This window comes from Bombus terrestris, chromosome 14, assembly GCF_910591885.1.
Source record: "Bombus terrestris chromosome 14, iyBomTerr1.2, whole genome shotgun sequence".
Lineage (NCBI taxonomy): Eukaryota > Metazoa > Arthropoda > Insecta > Hymenoptera > Apidae > Bombus > Bombus terrestris.
In genome coordinates this window covers 4,012,493-4,029,533 of record NC_063282.1, presented here as the reverse complement: position 1 = coordinate 4,029,533, position 17,041 = coordinate 4,012,493, and the positions used below count along the sequence as shown (strand labels likewise).

The following is a 17,041-nucleotide window of genomic DNA, read 5'->3' as shown; positions in this document are numbered from 1 at the left end:
AAATATTAAGCAATCATTTGTCCGCTACGACTAAATCCTCAGTTGACAATGGGCGAGTCTCGGTAACTCCTTGTTACGCGACAACTTAAACTGGCCATACAACACGCAGCTCTATTAAAACACATAATCAACACCTATTGTTCAACCAAATCGTTTCAAACGGCTTCACCGAGACAGATATCGAGCCAGACGAGTGTACAGAGAGGAAAGGAGAGCTATAGAGAGAAAGAGAGAGAGAGAGAAATAGTCGTAAAGGCTGCGCTCAGACTCTAATAACCCGGTCTCGAATCAATCCCAACGCGGAAATAAAGATAAAGTCCCGATCGCAGATAAACGTCGGGACGACGTAAAATATTTTCCCGTACGGCGAAATAGCGAAGCTCGAGGAGATTGGAGGGCAGACGTATAGGTTTATGGGTTTCCGCGAGCAGGCCGCGGCCATTCCGCGCGTCTGGAGCGCCGCCACCGCCGCCACCACCGCCGCCTCCACCCCTCGCGGCGAACCGTGTCGCAATAGAGAGATGGGGGTTGGCTGTAAAAATTTTACTGCGAATTGTCTGCAGACTACCGACCCACCGCCCGACGTTACGACCGGGAAAAATAGGAAATCCCCGGGAAACCGGCGGAAAAACTCGTCTGGGTCAGATCTCCACCCCTTCTGGCTGCACCCCTGCGATACTCGCGCGCTTTCTTCCTGTCTCATTTGGGTCAGCGAACCGATACGTGTCACTTCGACTCCTCTTCTCGCGTTTCACTCTCCATTCCACCATTTTCCCACCGATCTCTCATCTTCCATGCAGTTTTTCCATCTTCTTCTCTCGCGATGTAGCAATAGGGGGTGATAAGACGTTTGAAACGGTGCGTTTCGGCTTGGGTTAGGTCGTGGTTAGATCTTAACGCGTCTAGGGTCGGCTTTAATCTCAGACTAGTGGCTTAGAATTTGTCCAATGTTACTGCAGTTAATCAGGCGTCCGCGGTTAGGACGAGAGCAAGAAATCGAAAAATTTCTGGGAGATTGGTAAGTTAGCAAAATTTGTCTCCTGTTATCGAGATTAACTCGAACGAAGGATTTAGATGTCCGCGGTTAAGACGTCTGGGAATTTAAAATTTTTATAGACAGACTGATAAATCGATACTTTTCGCCGAATGTTATTAACGTGGTTCGGGGCATAGGATTCAGGTGTGCGTAGTTTGAGACTATAGCCGCTGCTGTAACGTTCCAAACGATCGAAACAGTGCAATAAAATTTTCTGGAAGGAGCGCGTCGTTCAAGGGGGCAGTTCACTGACCAGACTTTTTTTCGGGCAGGGAGGATAGTCGGGCAGAGAGCGAAGGGTCAGAAGTCACGTAAATTCCAGGCGATCGGTTATCGGGCCAACGGTCTCCCCTGGAAACGAGGGAAACCGAGGCGACAAGAGAGAAGAGCCGCCAATTCGGGGCCAACTGTTGAATTTTATCACTCGCTGTCGCCCCACCCCTATTGCCCTTCGTGTTTCGTCCGCGGGTGGTGGTGAGAGGCAGAGGGGCAGGTTAACGTAACACAGACCACATGTGTGTCCCGTTTGCCACCCTCTCTCATTCTCTCTCTCTCTGTTTTTCTCTCTGTTTTTCTCTCGCATTCGCTCGATTTCTAGGCCTAGCCTACAAAAAAAGTCACGAAAGCGATACGGCCCTGACACCCTGTGGGAACACATGTGTGTCTTAGATAGCTGGCGAGCAAGTGGGAGGAGTATAGAAGGTCTTCGAACTGAGATAATCCATTGAACCCCATGTGTGTGTTTATACGTGTGTAAGTTCTTCCTTCGTTGATCCAGAATGACGTTCCTTCCAGAGATTCGGTCTTTATACGTATATGATATTATATAATATAATGTATATAGTATATGATATTATAAGAATCATCATTGTGGATATAGAAATTGTTCATTAATTATTTTCCTATAATTCTCTGAAATAATATTTTACATATTTTTTCCTGTGTATTTTAGATCGTCATCTTACACGAACGTGTAACTTTTTCCGATTAATCGTTTACTTGGTGATCCGATTCAATTAGAACGTTTCATATGTGTATCATTAAGCGTTTGAATACTTGGGTTCAGCAGTGTATGTGGAAATAAAAATTACGAACGATTCAATTTCTGGTGTTCTCTCGACGATTTATTCCCTTCCTCTTGGTTATTCATATTTTCTATTGCTTCCTGTACGTCGTTTCGGTGATTCATGCTGCTGGCAAGCCACCTATCCTACCGATCTTTTACTTCTTAGCTTGGATCCAATCGACGTCGTTAACGTAATAGATGGCCCAAAGTCGGGGTTAAAAAGGGCCCTGAGTATATTCTTGCACCAAATATAGATTGATATTTTCTCAGCTCGTCTCTTCCTTTACATCCTCCATCTTTCATAAAAAGAACTTCGGCTCCTCCAAAGTTTCGCCGTCTTTCCTCAAACCATCGCAAACATGATTTTCCCTAAAACATGTCAAAGCCATTTTCTATATTACTAGCAACAATCTTTCTAAATACTTGGCCAAATATCCAAGAATCCTCTTCTGTGCAAACGTTGATCCAAACGCTTCAGACATCCAAGCAACTCGATCGACGAATCTTAGAATCCAATCCCACTTTACCCAACACTCTCGCGTCATCCCAACACTCTACCAAAAATCATCCTACCAAAAATCTAAGAACCTTTTTCCTTCAAACGTCCCTTCCATATCGCTCCAATTATCTCAACCGTCAACAAATCTGACAACTCTTTGCCATTTTATCTGCTGGCTCTTTCAAACACCGCTAAATATCCTTTCATCGAACGATTTGTACCCGCCTTAACCAAATGTCCATGGCGAAGTTGAAAGTTCGCGTACGTGTAAAGGTGTCTAGGTCGAATGTGAAAGAACAGGTCCCATACCGGTTGGTTCACGCGGCCACGTGTGCCAGCGTGTAACCCCTTGAAGAGGGCGGAGGAGAAGGAGAGTTTTGCCAGCTGCCAGCAATTTATCAGGACCCTCGGTGAGCCGAGTGGAAGTCGAAGACCTTGGCCCGGTCGATCGCGTAGTCTCGTTCTGTCACGACTCGAAACTCGACTCCATCGTGTTACACAGCGATGTTTCGAGTCTGTTCACCCTGTTTCACGACCTAGACTTGTTCTAAGAATCGCTGGTCCACGGGGAGACCCACCGGATCGTCGTCCCTGACTTGTGTCATTAGTGCCGGCCTGGCTATAAGTCATTAAGATGACGACCAACAAGGACGATCAGTCTTTTGGGTCAGCCTCTAATGCCAGTCAAGGGACTCTCTTCGGACAGACTCCTCGATGTTTCCTTCGTTTATGGCTTCTCCTGGATGCAATACACCGATACATAGTTGCAGGATGATCCGAAATTAACGCTTCAGTCCCACGGCTTGGCGAACTTTTGATGATCGCGCATCCAGTACGATTGTGTTGGTAGACGTTGCTCTCTGTTGGGAATTGGAGAGTTTACACGGCAAATGACGCGAGTGGCGAAGATAGTACGTCGGAAGTTCATAAATAAATAAATAAGCAATTCTTTGTCTACTTTCTTCTATCGAATACTGTATATTTTGCATACGCGTTTCTGAGAATGTAGAAGATTTCTGTATTTTACGTTTGGTAATATCGTTTGTGATGGATGTTTTTAGACGCACTGTGTTTCTTCCATCGCCAGAAACGTTCGGAATAAAACGCTGCTTAAGCGTTTGGTAGGACTAGACGTAATTTCCTGTTACGTACTTATTTCGCAGGAGAAGGAGAATAGGGAAAGTGGGAAGGGAAGGGAAGAAAACAAAAAGAAATTAAGTTGACGAGGGGGAGGAAGGAAGAAAATAAGAAGCGAAGGATGGAAAGAGAATGAAAGCAAAAGAGCGAAGAGGGAACGAATAGAAGGAAGAAAATTGGAGGGAAATCTGAAACATTAAAGATCATTACGTTTATTGCTCTGCACAGAATATATGTGGTGTATGTTCAAGTACGAAATTGTTTCGCTCAAAGCTACTCGAACTAACTTATTTTCCCATAACTATGAAAAAAAAAGGGTGGAAGGAAAGAGCGTCGAAGGGTCATAGAATACAGTCGATTATTCTTGCATCGAGGCGCAATTAAGCCTTGCTGAAGCGTCGGATCGCAGGATCGAACGCAACGGGGGCTAAATCCATCGCGACAGATAGCACTCGAGGATCCAGGGAATTGTTGATTCCCGGCGGATAGTTAAACACGAGAGGCCCTTTAGGGGCATTAAGAATTAAGTAATCCTCTCTAAACATTGAATCGACCCGTCAGCCGACGAGATACACACCGTGGATGCACTTTGCCAGCCAAAGTGGCGATCGCCTGTGAGAAAACAGAGTCTCGTTTCACAGTGGAAAAAAGGCACACCGCCCTTTCGACCGTGTTTTTTTCAAAATATTCACTCGTCTGAACGTGAAATATATGTGGAACGGGGAGATAGCGAGATGGAAATGGGAATTTGTCATCGATTTGAAATATTCGTAGCGTTTGTTAAGGTCGAGATTGCCCGATTAGATTATCGAATTCATATGGAACATCAGTCGCCGTTGTTCTCGGTGATTTCGTTTCGAGACACGAAGAATTCGATAATACGAAAATTGCTACTAAAGTTGTACTTGCTTTCGTTTATCAAAAATTCAGAAAACAGAGGAGAATTATTTGTAAATCTAGAAATACATTTATTAGTTTTTGTACGTACGAAGTATGTTTCCTAAGGAAGATTCCTGTTCCTTAAATTAGAGTTTCGTTTGCTAGCAACGATCTCGTACAATTTCATCAGTATCGGATGATCGCGTCGTAAAAGTAGTACGTAAAAAGTCATAGGCATTACAGAAGAGCTAAAAAAGTATTTCAAGGTTCCTCTGCCATAAATTAAAGCTTCGTTGTCTACCAACGATTTCCTACAATTTCGCCAAGGACTCGTAAATTCATATCATAAAATGCCAACAGATTCAAGTTGGCCACAGAATACGTTTTAAACGTGCTGTAATAATACTTAAACATCGTCTAAGCGGTGGCGTAAAAAATTCAACGCAGCTTGCTTGTCGCCAGAGGTGTTTAAAAGGGGTCGAGCGTAAGATCAACCGGTGATCCTTAATCTTTCTCATGGAGAAAAACGCTTTGCTTAAACGTGGCCACTGGCCAGCGAAGAAATTCACGTAAAAAAGAAGCTAACGTAAGGGAGTATCGAAGGAAGTTGGTACTCACAGGTTAGGCTTGGCTGTGAAAAGGTGACGTTAACTATGAAAGATTGACAAGAATCGAACGGCCTAGCCTACTTTAGGGATTCGAGTCATCGGTTCGGATCGATGAACCCTGAGCTGTGCCGTGGGCGATAGAAAAATCAAAAGCAAAATGTAAGGGTTAGTCTGAGGGGTAGCTTGAGAAACATAGAAGACGCTAATTTCTTAACTCGTAGGATTTTTCCCGTTACTCTGTGGAGCACTTGAGAGATGTATTCTTAGAATATCGTAGAATCTTTTTATAATTACAGTTAGAAATTTATTTCTGCGGTGAATAGTCTCTGAAGACGTAGGCTCATCTTGTGATTTGAGAACTTTTCTTGTCGTGTGTATATATTTGATATATATCGATATTTAAATTGTTTTACGCAGCATGAGAATTATTTATTTGTCGACAGAAATGTTGAGATTACGCGAATGAATCGGTGAATATACCGTCACGGATGTACTTTATAAACATCTTCGCTAAACGTCATTTCCTTTCCAAAAGCGATAGATAGAAAGATAGAAAGAATTAACGTCTTGAAGAAATAATAATCATAAATACGTACATAGAATGTGTTTATATTGTAGTTGAACGACGAGTACAGCTGTAACAGTGAAAGAGTTAGGTTGGGATTATGTTGTGCTACCAAATAGGGAAAAAATTCACGGTTTATTAAATAAAATACATCATTGTTCTCCGGTATTCTTTGGCTGAGTGAGGTTTGTATAGTAAATGAAGAAGGAATTGATTATCTTGGAAGGAACAGCATTTCGTTTAATCTCGTCACTCGGATAAAACGCGGGATTTTACACTTAGTTGACGTTAACGAAGGAAACATTGTAACAACAACGAGAATGAATTAATGAAAGGAGAGCAAATTGAAAGAAAAAGAGGTTTAAAAACGAGCAATCATAGTCTCCGAGAAGAGTTCTTAACGAAATTATATCCGCGAAGGAACTTGGAAAGTTTCCCACTTTTCTCGCATTTTCACGGCCCACTTTTCTTCCCCTTCTTCCTTCTTACGACAGAAATACTAAAAATAAAATAGAGGAAACGGAAAATAGAGCAGGATAAAGGATACAAAGAAAAGGGGGTAGGGGTGGAAAAATTAAAGGGAAAAGCTCGTTCTCGATGGAACGTAATTTCCGGTGTTTAGCATGGAAAATATTTCGCCCTGCCGCTCTTTTCTCTCCCCCAGAATTTTAAACTCGTTTCCACAACGATGCTTGTTATAATTTCGTTAAACAATTACCGTTCACTTAGTTACCGTGTTTCGCGGAGAATTTGCTCACGATGAAAGTGAAGCTTTAACTTTCACCACCGACGAGAATCGCGTTAGGTATGCTCCGCATGAAAATTTCCCTAACTTACATTGATCACGATGCTTACTTTGTATTACAATCACGACAAACATGATTTATGGCTGAAACGATTTCATTTTAAGTAATTATCCTTATTTCGAAAAATGGATCTTTGGTACAGCTATTTTTCTAGTCAGCTGAAGTTCTAATCTAATTCCTGATCGGTTGATTGGTTTAACAATTCTTCCTACCAATTTCTATCAGATCTTCATCTTCTTTCTTCGTCAGAAGCTTCTTTGACGTATTCACTCATATTTATCGTACTTCTTTATCGATCCTTCGACGACCAAGCAATGATATAGTGTGTAATTGTTCTAAACGGTAAATAAAACATCTTACATACTATTTTAGCATGATACAAAAATGCACTAGAACAATTTAAGCTCGCTATGTAGGTCTGAGACACAAAGAACTTGCTCGTGACTTAATAAAAAGTGCTTTATCTAAGTGCTATAAATATTCCCATTCCTTCCAACTTTATAAATATATAGCATCTACGCGAAAGGCGGAATAGCTACGAAAGAAGCGTCGAGCGATTCCTCCGAATGTGTTTCCACAACTACGCCATTAAAAACTACGATTCCGCAACCTAAACTGACTAACAAAATAGCCAGACTCCTAAGACCAGAAAGGAACACCTACTGTCCTGAACGTCGTGACTAACACGATCATCCTCAGGAACTTTCTATCTCGAGGAAAGCATCCCCGATGGAACCAGCTTCGCATCGACTGTCACGAAAATTCCTGCTTAACGAGCCGGTTGTCAGGTCTGGAGGACCACGGTCGAAAGGAACGACCGCGCGAAGCCAAGGGGTTGGGAGGATTTAGGGTGGCAAATAACGACAGATAAAGAAAAGAGAGAGGGTGACGTCACGGGCGTCCTGTTGGGCTAGGTCGCGACGCGGCCTCCCTTCGTCGCTCGGCGTTCCTCGCCACGGAACGGTGAACTCGCCCCCTTCGTCCGCCAGCATCTAGCAGCTCCTCCACCCTTGGCCGTCGTGCCGAAAAAAGCAAGGCTCGCAGAAAGGACGCCCGGCGTCGTGGCGCTCTTTGGTTGATCAATACACGCCGCCTCGTACGCGGACGGACGGTCACGCATGTGCACCGTGTGGGCCCCTCGTTTTCTCCTCTCTTTCTCTCCTTCGCCCCTTAGCCTCCTCTGCCCACCCCTCTTCTTCTCCTTTTTTTATCCCTTTCTCTCACCCGACCACCCACTTTTCGTACCGCGCTCCTATCTCTTTCTCTCGCCGTGTTCGCCTTCCCCTTTTTCTTCCACCCTCCCAACCCCCGTCCTCTCCGCAACCCCTTCGAGCACTGTGTCTTCTTCCCTTTCGTCTTTTTGCGCCTCTTCCACCGAACCCCCCTGCCCCGCGGCCCTTCCAACCCCTCTGGCTGTCGCCCCCTCCGACGTCTATCTCGCGCCGGACACCGGGGAACGTGCCACTCTTCTTCTTGTCCTTTCGAGAGCTTGAATTTTTCGGGGTGGGGGGTTTTAATGGTAGAGGTGTCTTGTTAGTTTCAAGGAGATGAGATTTCGTTCGTTCGATTAACTGTTATTCGGACGTTGCGTGTAAATTCACTGGCGAAGATCTTCCAGCTATTTTGTACCGTCTGTTTATCAATCTCAGATATTAGAGAAATTTCTTTCCAGAGAATAGTGGTTCGTCCCTTTTATAAGATTTAGAATAGCAAATCAGAAGTTATAACGTTAACTCGGATGGAAGTTACAGAAGATTCAGTCACGACGGATAATTCGATTATAATTGTATCGAGAAAATAATTCAAGTTGCAAGCGTCATCTCTAAAAGGAAACATTTACAGTGACGATTTTTCAATTCACCTCTAGTAGAGAAAATTCATCGTTCTCTATCGGCTATTATTCCTATCGCACCTCTCTTCTTTGTTCTTTCCTGGCAGCCTTACCCGATCCTTCCACCCCCTCCGTTTCTATCTTTCCACCCCTGGTTCCCCAGCCGCGCTCCTCCTTCCTGGAGGCTGGCCGATTTTTTCCTCCCGTTTCCTCGGCTCCGCTATTTTTTTTCCACCTTTTTCCCTCCCCCGGCCGGTTTCGCCTGCCCCCTCTTCAACCCCCGCCGCTCAGGCGGCACGGAGCGCCCTCTTCCTCTGTCTCTTCTCCCTTTCTTTTTCATCCAGCCCGGTTTCTTGCTCTCCTTCGATCTACTCTTCGCTCTCTATCTTCGTCCCCGTCGCGTTCTCTCTTCATCCGTCGAACGAACGAACGAACGAACCCCTTCTTCCTTTTTACCCCCGTCCTTGTGATCTTTTTTTCCCCGGCCACCCTCCGATGCCGGGCGTCGGCGTCCTTTTGCTATCGGGACGCTCTCTCGACTATCGGCCCGACCACCTACACCGACGTACGGAATAGAGAAAGAGAGAGAGAGGATAGCCAAGGGGGTTTCGAAGCGAGAGGAGAGAGTGGCTGCAGCGCCTGGATGCGAGCTAAAATGTATTTTTTTTCCCTTCTTTATCTTCCCTTCGAGCTGCTCGTGGGTAGGTTGGATTACCAATCCGGGGATCGTCGAGCATGTATTTCCATTTTTTCCCTCCTTTTCGCCTTTTCCATCCTCCCTCGTGTCTCTATCCTCTCGCCCTCCCTCTTCTTCCTTTTTTTCGCCTGGACGTAAGGGTTGCATCGGACGACGCAACCTCCCCCATCCCCACCCTCTTCGTCCCACGCCGTCGTGTTTCCGGCTCGATGGAAATTATCGAGTTGAATTTTTGAAGGGCCTGTGTTTCGTGTCCACGAAAAACGTGGCTTGGAAAAGGGGATGCGGGAGTAGCTGGAGGGTGATCGTGGATATTTCGATCAACGAACTCGCTTCGTGCTTCAGTGACGGAATGGAGAGGCCTCGAGTGGAGAAATTTTACTGGGTCTCTGACTTCGGTTTTTAATAAAGCTGCACAGTAGGAGCTTTAGAGGAGGTGGAAAGCTTCTTGGTTTACCGAATGTCAGAGCTTCCAGCGTTATAAGGAGGGCCGTGTACCGGTATACATATTACATCCGTTGCAGTCTATTTTTCGCTCGTACCCCTCGCCCTCTTTGTTGAAACTTTACTTTTAAATTTGAACGTGCTCGTCATACCTATAAGGCTGATTCTCTTATTGAATTATTAAGAAATTTAAGCGACTGTTCGCCGGATGACACGTTTCAAAATCCGTCACTGATATTAGATTAAGTTACTTAACCCTCTTATATTCCTGTGCTCTTTAATTATCAGTAGGATAATTAATAGGATTAATCTTTCGATCTAAATTTAGAAAAGAACAATGAATATTTATATACAGTAGCGAAGAAAAGGAAATTGAAAGCTAAGTAGGTAATTTATTTCTAATATATGCACGTAATAGTAACATTTATATTAGACGTTTTTCACCATGTTGTTGATACTTCCCTACTCTGCGGTATACATTATATTTCTCAAGTACAATCTGTTTTGCAATTTGCAAAATACCAAGTTTTTTCTCTACTGCGTATATTTAAACCTCGTTTCGTCCTATGCTGTATATAAATCTCATTTTGGTTGATAGTCTTGATGTATAATAGAATGCAACTAACCAAAGTTCCTTTCCGCTTTTTCTCGTGTAAATATAATGTAAGGTCGGTTCGACTTAAAGGGATTTAGGTCGGCAACCCTTGTAGGAAATGTCAGACAAATGTCAAAGGGCGACATTACTCGGTCGCTCGACTTCCAGGCTCTTCAATTATTCTTCTCATTACCAGATCCAATTTGAACCGTCACGTGACCGATCTCGATTCCATCTGCCAGCGGATGGATGGATTTAAGGGATGAATCGGTCTGTTCCTGCTCAACAACGATTTCCTTCGCCCTGAGCTCGCTCCTCCAACTTTCTGTCTCCTCTCGTTCACGATTTTAAAATAGAAACGGATAGTACCCATTTCCGGTCTGTGCTTCAAAACACTCATGATTTTTTTCTGTCGTGTGAAGAATCTTCCCACCTTCGGATGGTTTCACTTAGGGCGGCGAAAGTTTTTAGAACAGAAGTAGAATCTTTTCGACAAGTGTTGCGTGTGTACGTCTAATGAGACTAACTTTAAAATATGGCTACCTGGAATTACAGAGATTGTACAATTTTCAACTTGATTAATTGGTTGATACGAACAATTTACTACGTCTGTTCCTTTTGGTAGGAGTCGAGAACTTTTAGAACACGAGGCTATGGAAATGAACTAGTTTCGTTAAATGTCCAAAATCTACAGGAGCTTGGAATAATTTTAGAAGATGGTAACTCACAGTGGCACTTTCCAATTTCTAAAATCAATCGATACTTTATATGGACTTCGCCTACTTGGATCTTATTTTTTAAAAGCATTCACAAATTCGTAACACTAAACTAGAAAATTCAGATCCTTTGGAATACAATAATTTGCAATTGGGAAAGTTCTAAATTTCCATAAAAAGTACTTTACACTCACAAACATCTTTCGTCCGGGCAATTTTATACAATATTACAACATATTATATAATATTTTATACAATATTATAACATAACACCAAAAAATAGAAACGAAATCTTTTCGTCCTATATCCTACGTTTTATCGCAGTAAAAATAATTACGAAATATGATACACGATTAATTATGTCTCCAAACGTTGAAATTCAGTCATCAGCATCGATAAAAATAAATGGAGAAATTTCGATGAAATAAGGAATTTCGTAAATGCACGGATCAACAGGCAAATAGAATGGGAGAAACATCGAAATTTTGTTTCAATAAAAGTGTCGGTGGACAGGATCGCAATATCTGGAAGGGATTTTATCCGGTCGTTCGCGAGAGGGTGAGCTTTCGACGGCGTTAGGGTCGCGTTGACCATCCTCGCACGGAAAATGCATATCCCTTCACGTTCTTGGACTTTCTCACAAGAATCGGATCGTTTCACGAGCCACCTGTGGAGCGACCGACGAAAGCATTGCCCTTTCGACGCCTTATGGTGTCCCTTAGCTCGGTTTCTAGGTCGGTCCTACACCCTCGGATTTATGGGGGCGTAAAATTCAGTCCCACCGAGTGGCTCGCTATCGATTCGTACTTACCGAACTAGGTCGATCGACGAATCACCTTCGACATCGACTTACGACAAGGTTGATGGCATTTCAGTATTATTGCACGATTGTTTTACGATCAAGTTCTCGTTTTATCCTTCCATATACCATTTTCAATCGTTAATCTATAAATATTTGTTGCTATATTTGCCAAACTAATTTCCTTTCTCCTCTGTATAGAGTCTAAATTAAATATATAATAAATTAAATAAGACTTGTGTCTTGCTATTAACTGGTTTTCAAAAAATGACCATTGGTCTCCGCAAAAAATGGCCACCTACGTTGGAGAACATGGAGCAACGCGAATAGTGTTACAAAAATTGCAATATTTAATAAAATTATCTTAGAAACAGCTCTGTATTTACTGTACGTACACTTAATTTATCTACTATTTTTTTTTCTTTTTTACCATTTTGCAACAATTATAAAATACAGCAAAAATTACACCGCCATTCTCAGAAAGATTAAATCGAATAAAATTATCTGCGAAAATGTCCGTATTTACGATAATACAGAAATATAATTTATTTATTACTTTTCTACCATCTTATCACAGTCGTGAAATGGCAATGGTACAGAAATTACACGATCGTTCTCGAAGGAATTAAAAGCTTCGTTATCAACGTGAAATCGCTCGCCAAATATTTCAGACACGTCAGCTATATATCAGAAAGTCTACTGCGAGCAATTTTACCAAGGAATAACGTAGAAAGAACAGAGGAATTCGAATGGTCGCGTTTACTTTATCGTTCGTGTAACGCGATCCCTCGTCCGGAATAGGCCACCCTTTACTTCGAGCATTCCGAGTCCTTCGAGATGGATACGTGACCACACGCAAGGTCCTGCGAGTTGCGGAGGCCTGTCGGAGGGTGGTACGCGGTCGTTTGTGGTTCAGGAGGTCGTGAGAAGGGAAACGAGGTCATCCCTTAATGTTCCTGGCATCCCCGGTGTCCCCCTTGTCCTACGTGTATTTCGTTGGCTTTTTAAATCGCCCACGGTTTCCAGCCTGGACACAGCTTCGTGTTGTGGGAGCCGTCAATCGAGGGAAAGAATTTTTTCCTGTAGGCAATTAGTGGGACGGCCGGTGATTTACTGTGTACAAATTCGAAAGATTAAGAAGCTTCCCTTTCGTGACGTTCGATTTATAGTTTTACGTTTAACGAGAGTAAAATTTCATTTTCGGGTTGACTGGATTTGGAGAAGACTCGGGCGGAGTTTCTCGTATGCAAATTTTATTTTCCAATGCGGATAAAATTTTGTTAGCGGTCAATTTGATTAGATTCAGTTTATTAAACATCTTCTCGGAGAATTTCGATTATCGAATTCCGTTTTTTAATAAACTCGATTGTGGAAAGGAATTTTGAAGAAACGGCTTAATAATTCCCTCATCGTTGCTTGCATCGTGTCCTACGATTTGAAAAAATACGAAACTTCTCGGACAATAATTCGTGGATTAATACTACCGATAAATTGACAAAGTACTTGTTATAAATCATAGAACTCTAACGAGATAATCAGATAATTTGTAATCGATCGAAATTACTTGTAATGTAAAATTCCGTTTGTTTCTTCGTCGAACGTTTCGCTATTGTGCAAGATTTTTTATTCTGACTTTATACACTGGTAGCTGTGCTGCATTAATAACCGGTTACTCGTGTGTATTTTATAAAATATTAATTAAATCGCGCGAGATTCTTTTTTATGTTAATTAAATTAACATACAGCGAAAGATATCAGTTGCTCGGTTCATTTTATCAAATCTCGCTCAATTTCCCTCAAATGAATTCTTTCGTCGCGTGATTTAAACAACCCCTTTATATTACAACTTTTCCATCCCCTATGGCTGGAGTACGCGTTTTCGCCTAACAATTTATGAGCGAAAGAGATGGTTCAGGGGGTTGGATTGTTTGTCTCTGTAGAAGGCCGAGTGATGCCCAAGGTCACAGGCTAAGCCCGCCACCCTCGTCTATGTTGTGTCTAGACGGTGCTTTTTACCCCTCGCCGTCCTCTTTGCCATCCTCGATCCTCGCTGCCCACGCCTCCACCAGTTCGCTACGTCGACTACTTTCCACGCTCCACCTCACTTCCACCAGCTCACCAACCCTCGTTCTTCGCTACGATACTCCATTTATCAATTATTGATACTCTTTACGCGGTTTTCGGTGATTGCCATTCGACGATGTTGCGTCGTTCATCGATGAAAGACGATGAATCATGATCTTCTCGTCGACTTATTCTCTGGTCTTATTTTCCGTTACTTAACGTAATTGCTCCTGGTGACTCTTTCTACGCGATACCCTTCTTACACGGTTCTTTGAAACGCGCAGCTCTTTTAACACGTTTTATTCGCATTTACACGTTTGATTTAGTCGTACATGGTTACAAAGACGCACGGTAATAATTAGTTGGCTGGTTAGTATCCTACGCGGATACTTGAAAATCGTCCTTTCTTAAGCACTCGTGCTATACGTGTATATTAAACAAAATGTTTTTAGCGAATACGTCTCTGTATTTTAAATTGCCTGCTGTATAACTTGCGTCAGTTTAATACAAGTTTTATACCTTGTTCCACACCAATTTTTTCGTGACCCTTTTCACACGATTCTCTTTCTGCATGATACGCATCCAGCGTGCAAAAACAGGCTCATACGGTAGCATAGTTTCGCAATTGCCCAGAGAAATTAGGATTCGTGGGATTTGATATTGTTTTGTAAATGTAACGTAATCGGTGCAGTTTCATGATCAAATAGGAAATCAGGATTCGTTGTAGTATTTCACACTGTTTTGCAAATTTATCGTGATTGATATAGCTTTTGGAATCGAGCAGAGACATGAAGAAAATAAGAAACAAGTTAGATTATTTGATCCTAGAACGAAACTACGGCGAATATATGATGGAATAAGTGATGGAAACAAGCTGTTTTCAGACACAAAATTGTAATCGCGACAAACTTGGTGTCGTCATGAGCGAGCCATTTTTATATATTGTGCAATAACTGCCAGGATTTATTTTTACAACTCTAGTTCGCTTATAGGACTCTCGGCAGCCAAGCGATTCGAATGTGTAGCTGTAGAGACCAAAATCGTACGACGCGTCTACCTCTTAAAATACAACGCGATATTTAAGCTCGCAAGATACTGGAAGCAGCATAGTGGACGATACGAAAGATTAGAAACGGAAGAATCAATTTAAACATAGGAAAGAGAGACTACATTACGTGCGCTATTAAAAATTCGTCATCAAAAATAAATCGAGAAATGAACACCTATTTAATAAACGAAAGGGATACAAAATATAGAAGAATATAAATAGAAGAATAACTTGAAATATGGAAAAAGAAGAGCACTGTCCTACGTGCGCCATTAAGAATTAAACATCAAAAGTAGGTCGACAAATAAAACACTCATTTAAACGTATTAGCGTTAGATATTTCAGCTCTGCTTGTCTTTGTGTGTCTTTATAATTATTGAGTTGGCAACTAAGTGATTGCGGATTTTGTACCCGATAGTACACGTAATTGGAATTAATATTCACATTTACAAATGCGTACACACATACATACATATGTATGTAAGAAAACTTCAATGATATCTACTTCCACTACGCGTCCAGCTATCTTTTCCTCCGGCTGTATCTAAGTCAAGAAGAATAAATTCAAACATAGAAAAATAAAGACATTGTGCCCTATATTCGGTGCTTTGTGCTCTATATAAACTAACGTATATCTATTTTTTTCTGTCGCAGCAATGCAATCCGCACGACAAGGAGAGCGACTATTGGGGTGGCGGACGGGGCGCGAAACAAGGTTACGAGGTGAGCCAACCGCTTGCACATATTTTAGCAGAACGGCCGAAATTTTCACGGTCCCCGTGCTAATTCTACTTAGTGAAGCGCAGCACTTTCTGTTGCAGGCGAAAATGAACGCGGACCATGGCCAACTGCAGAAAGGTGAGTCGTCCTTTTGCCTTCTTTCTTTAATTGGATCTCTTAATCGGCCGTGAACGTATGCCTCGCGGCACCGGTTTAATTATGCGTGTTTCTCGTTTTTCTCTCTCTTTCTCCTTTCTCCCGTTGCTCTCTTATCGTCAACGTTTCCCCCGCTCTCTCTTTCTTTTTCTACCTTAGAGGAAAAAATATTTTGGACATAGAATAAACGTGGACCGAGGAGCGCGCAAATATTGGCACTCAATATTCGATAGTGCGGCCATTCACGGATATTGAAATAACAGAGGTGAACGACGACACGGAGGATGGAACGTATTCCCGTTTCTTTTTTCTTTTTTTCTTTCACGTTCCGGTTTCATTCTTTTTTTCTTTCGTTTCTCCCGTTTTGTTCCTTTTCGACGAATTTTGTCTCGTTCCGGTTCCAGGGTGCCAGCACAGAACGTGTTGACTGGACCCACGCGGTTTTCACGGTGAATCGCCAATTCCAGGATATCGAGGGGTTGAAAATTTGGAAATTGCTCGTGCCACCTAGATTCGCGATTTATTCGTTGGCTCTTCATCGTGATTTTGGTGTTAGAATTCTGTGCAGTTATTAAAGTTAGGAAAATCGATTGTACGTAGTTGTCGAACATCGTATGTGCTGTTCAGAGTGATGTCTATCTTTAAAAGTTATACCTTTAGACTTGTATCACTGAGAAAGATCCTGTCTTTCTTTTTCGAAGATTAGATTTTGATCTTTCGGTATTTCTTGGATCTAATTAACCATTCTATGTTAATCAGATAGACGCTACAAGACAGACGTTCTTTATGAGCTTCTAAGAGGATAAAGGTACGAAGACTTTCTTTGTCGATTTCTCAATTCCACGATCTTCGTCGTTAGAAACTACCGAGCACGAAATGAATTCACTTTCTGTCAATCTTCGTCGTTGTAGATTGTACCATGTGAAATAGCTTCTATAAATTCTATAATTCTATAGCAACTGTGATTTCAAAACGAGTAAATAAGCCGAACCGAAGCCAAGAAGGCCAAAGAAGACCACCAGAACAATCTTCTAGCAGTACCAAATCACTCAAACTACTATTTATTCTTCGCTTAATATACAAAGTCAGACACGCCAGATGATTTCATCTTACTAAGCAGAGGTTTCTCGTTAAATAATCCAACACCGACCAGAAGACCTTTGGTTGTCTGAAGAAAAGAGAAAGAAAAAAGAGGAGGAAGGAGAGACAGGACCGAAGCTGACGCACGTTACGTGTAAACATAGTTCGTAAGGTTGGTTCGCTGTCTGAAACCGGTTGTAACTTTGCATCCGTGACGTAAGATCGTCGATTAGGATCGAAGCAGGAGCGGACCGCTTCGGGCCAGGCAAAAAACACGCGTGAACGCGAATTTATC

At 42.4% G+C, this 17,041-nt stretch overlaps 1 protein-coding gene across 3 annotated transcripts in view; it reads left to right on the top strand.

Annotated features, from left to right (window-relative positions):
- The window catches only part of LOC100643342 (zinc finger protein rotund), a 250,018-nt gene that overhangs the window by 113,858 nt on the left and 119,119 nt on the right, over positions 1-17,041 (top strand). For 2 of the 3 annotated variants that reach the window (XM_003400619.4, XM_048412106.1), the window contains exons 3-4: positions 15,445-15,513; positions 15,597-15,648. In XM_003400619.4, the coding sequence (XP_003400667.1) occupies positions 15,445-15,513; positions 15,597-15,648 (121 nt within the window). The remainder of the gene's footprint in view (positions 1-15,444; positions 15,514-15,596; positions 15,649-17,041) is intronic. The other variant, XM_048412107.1, reaches the window with a different exon arrangement.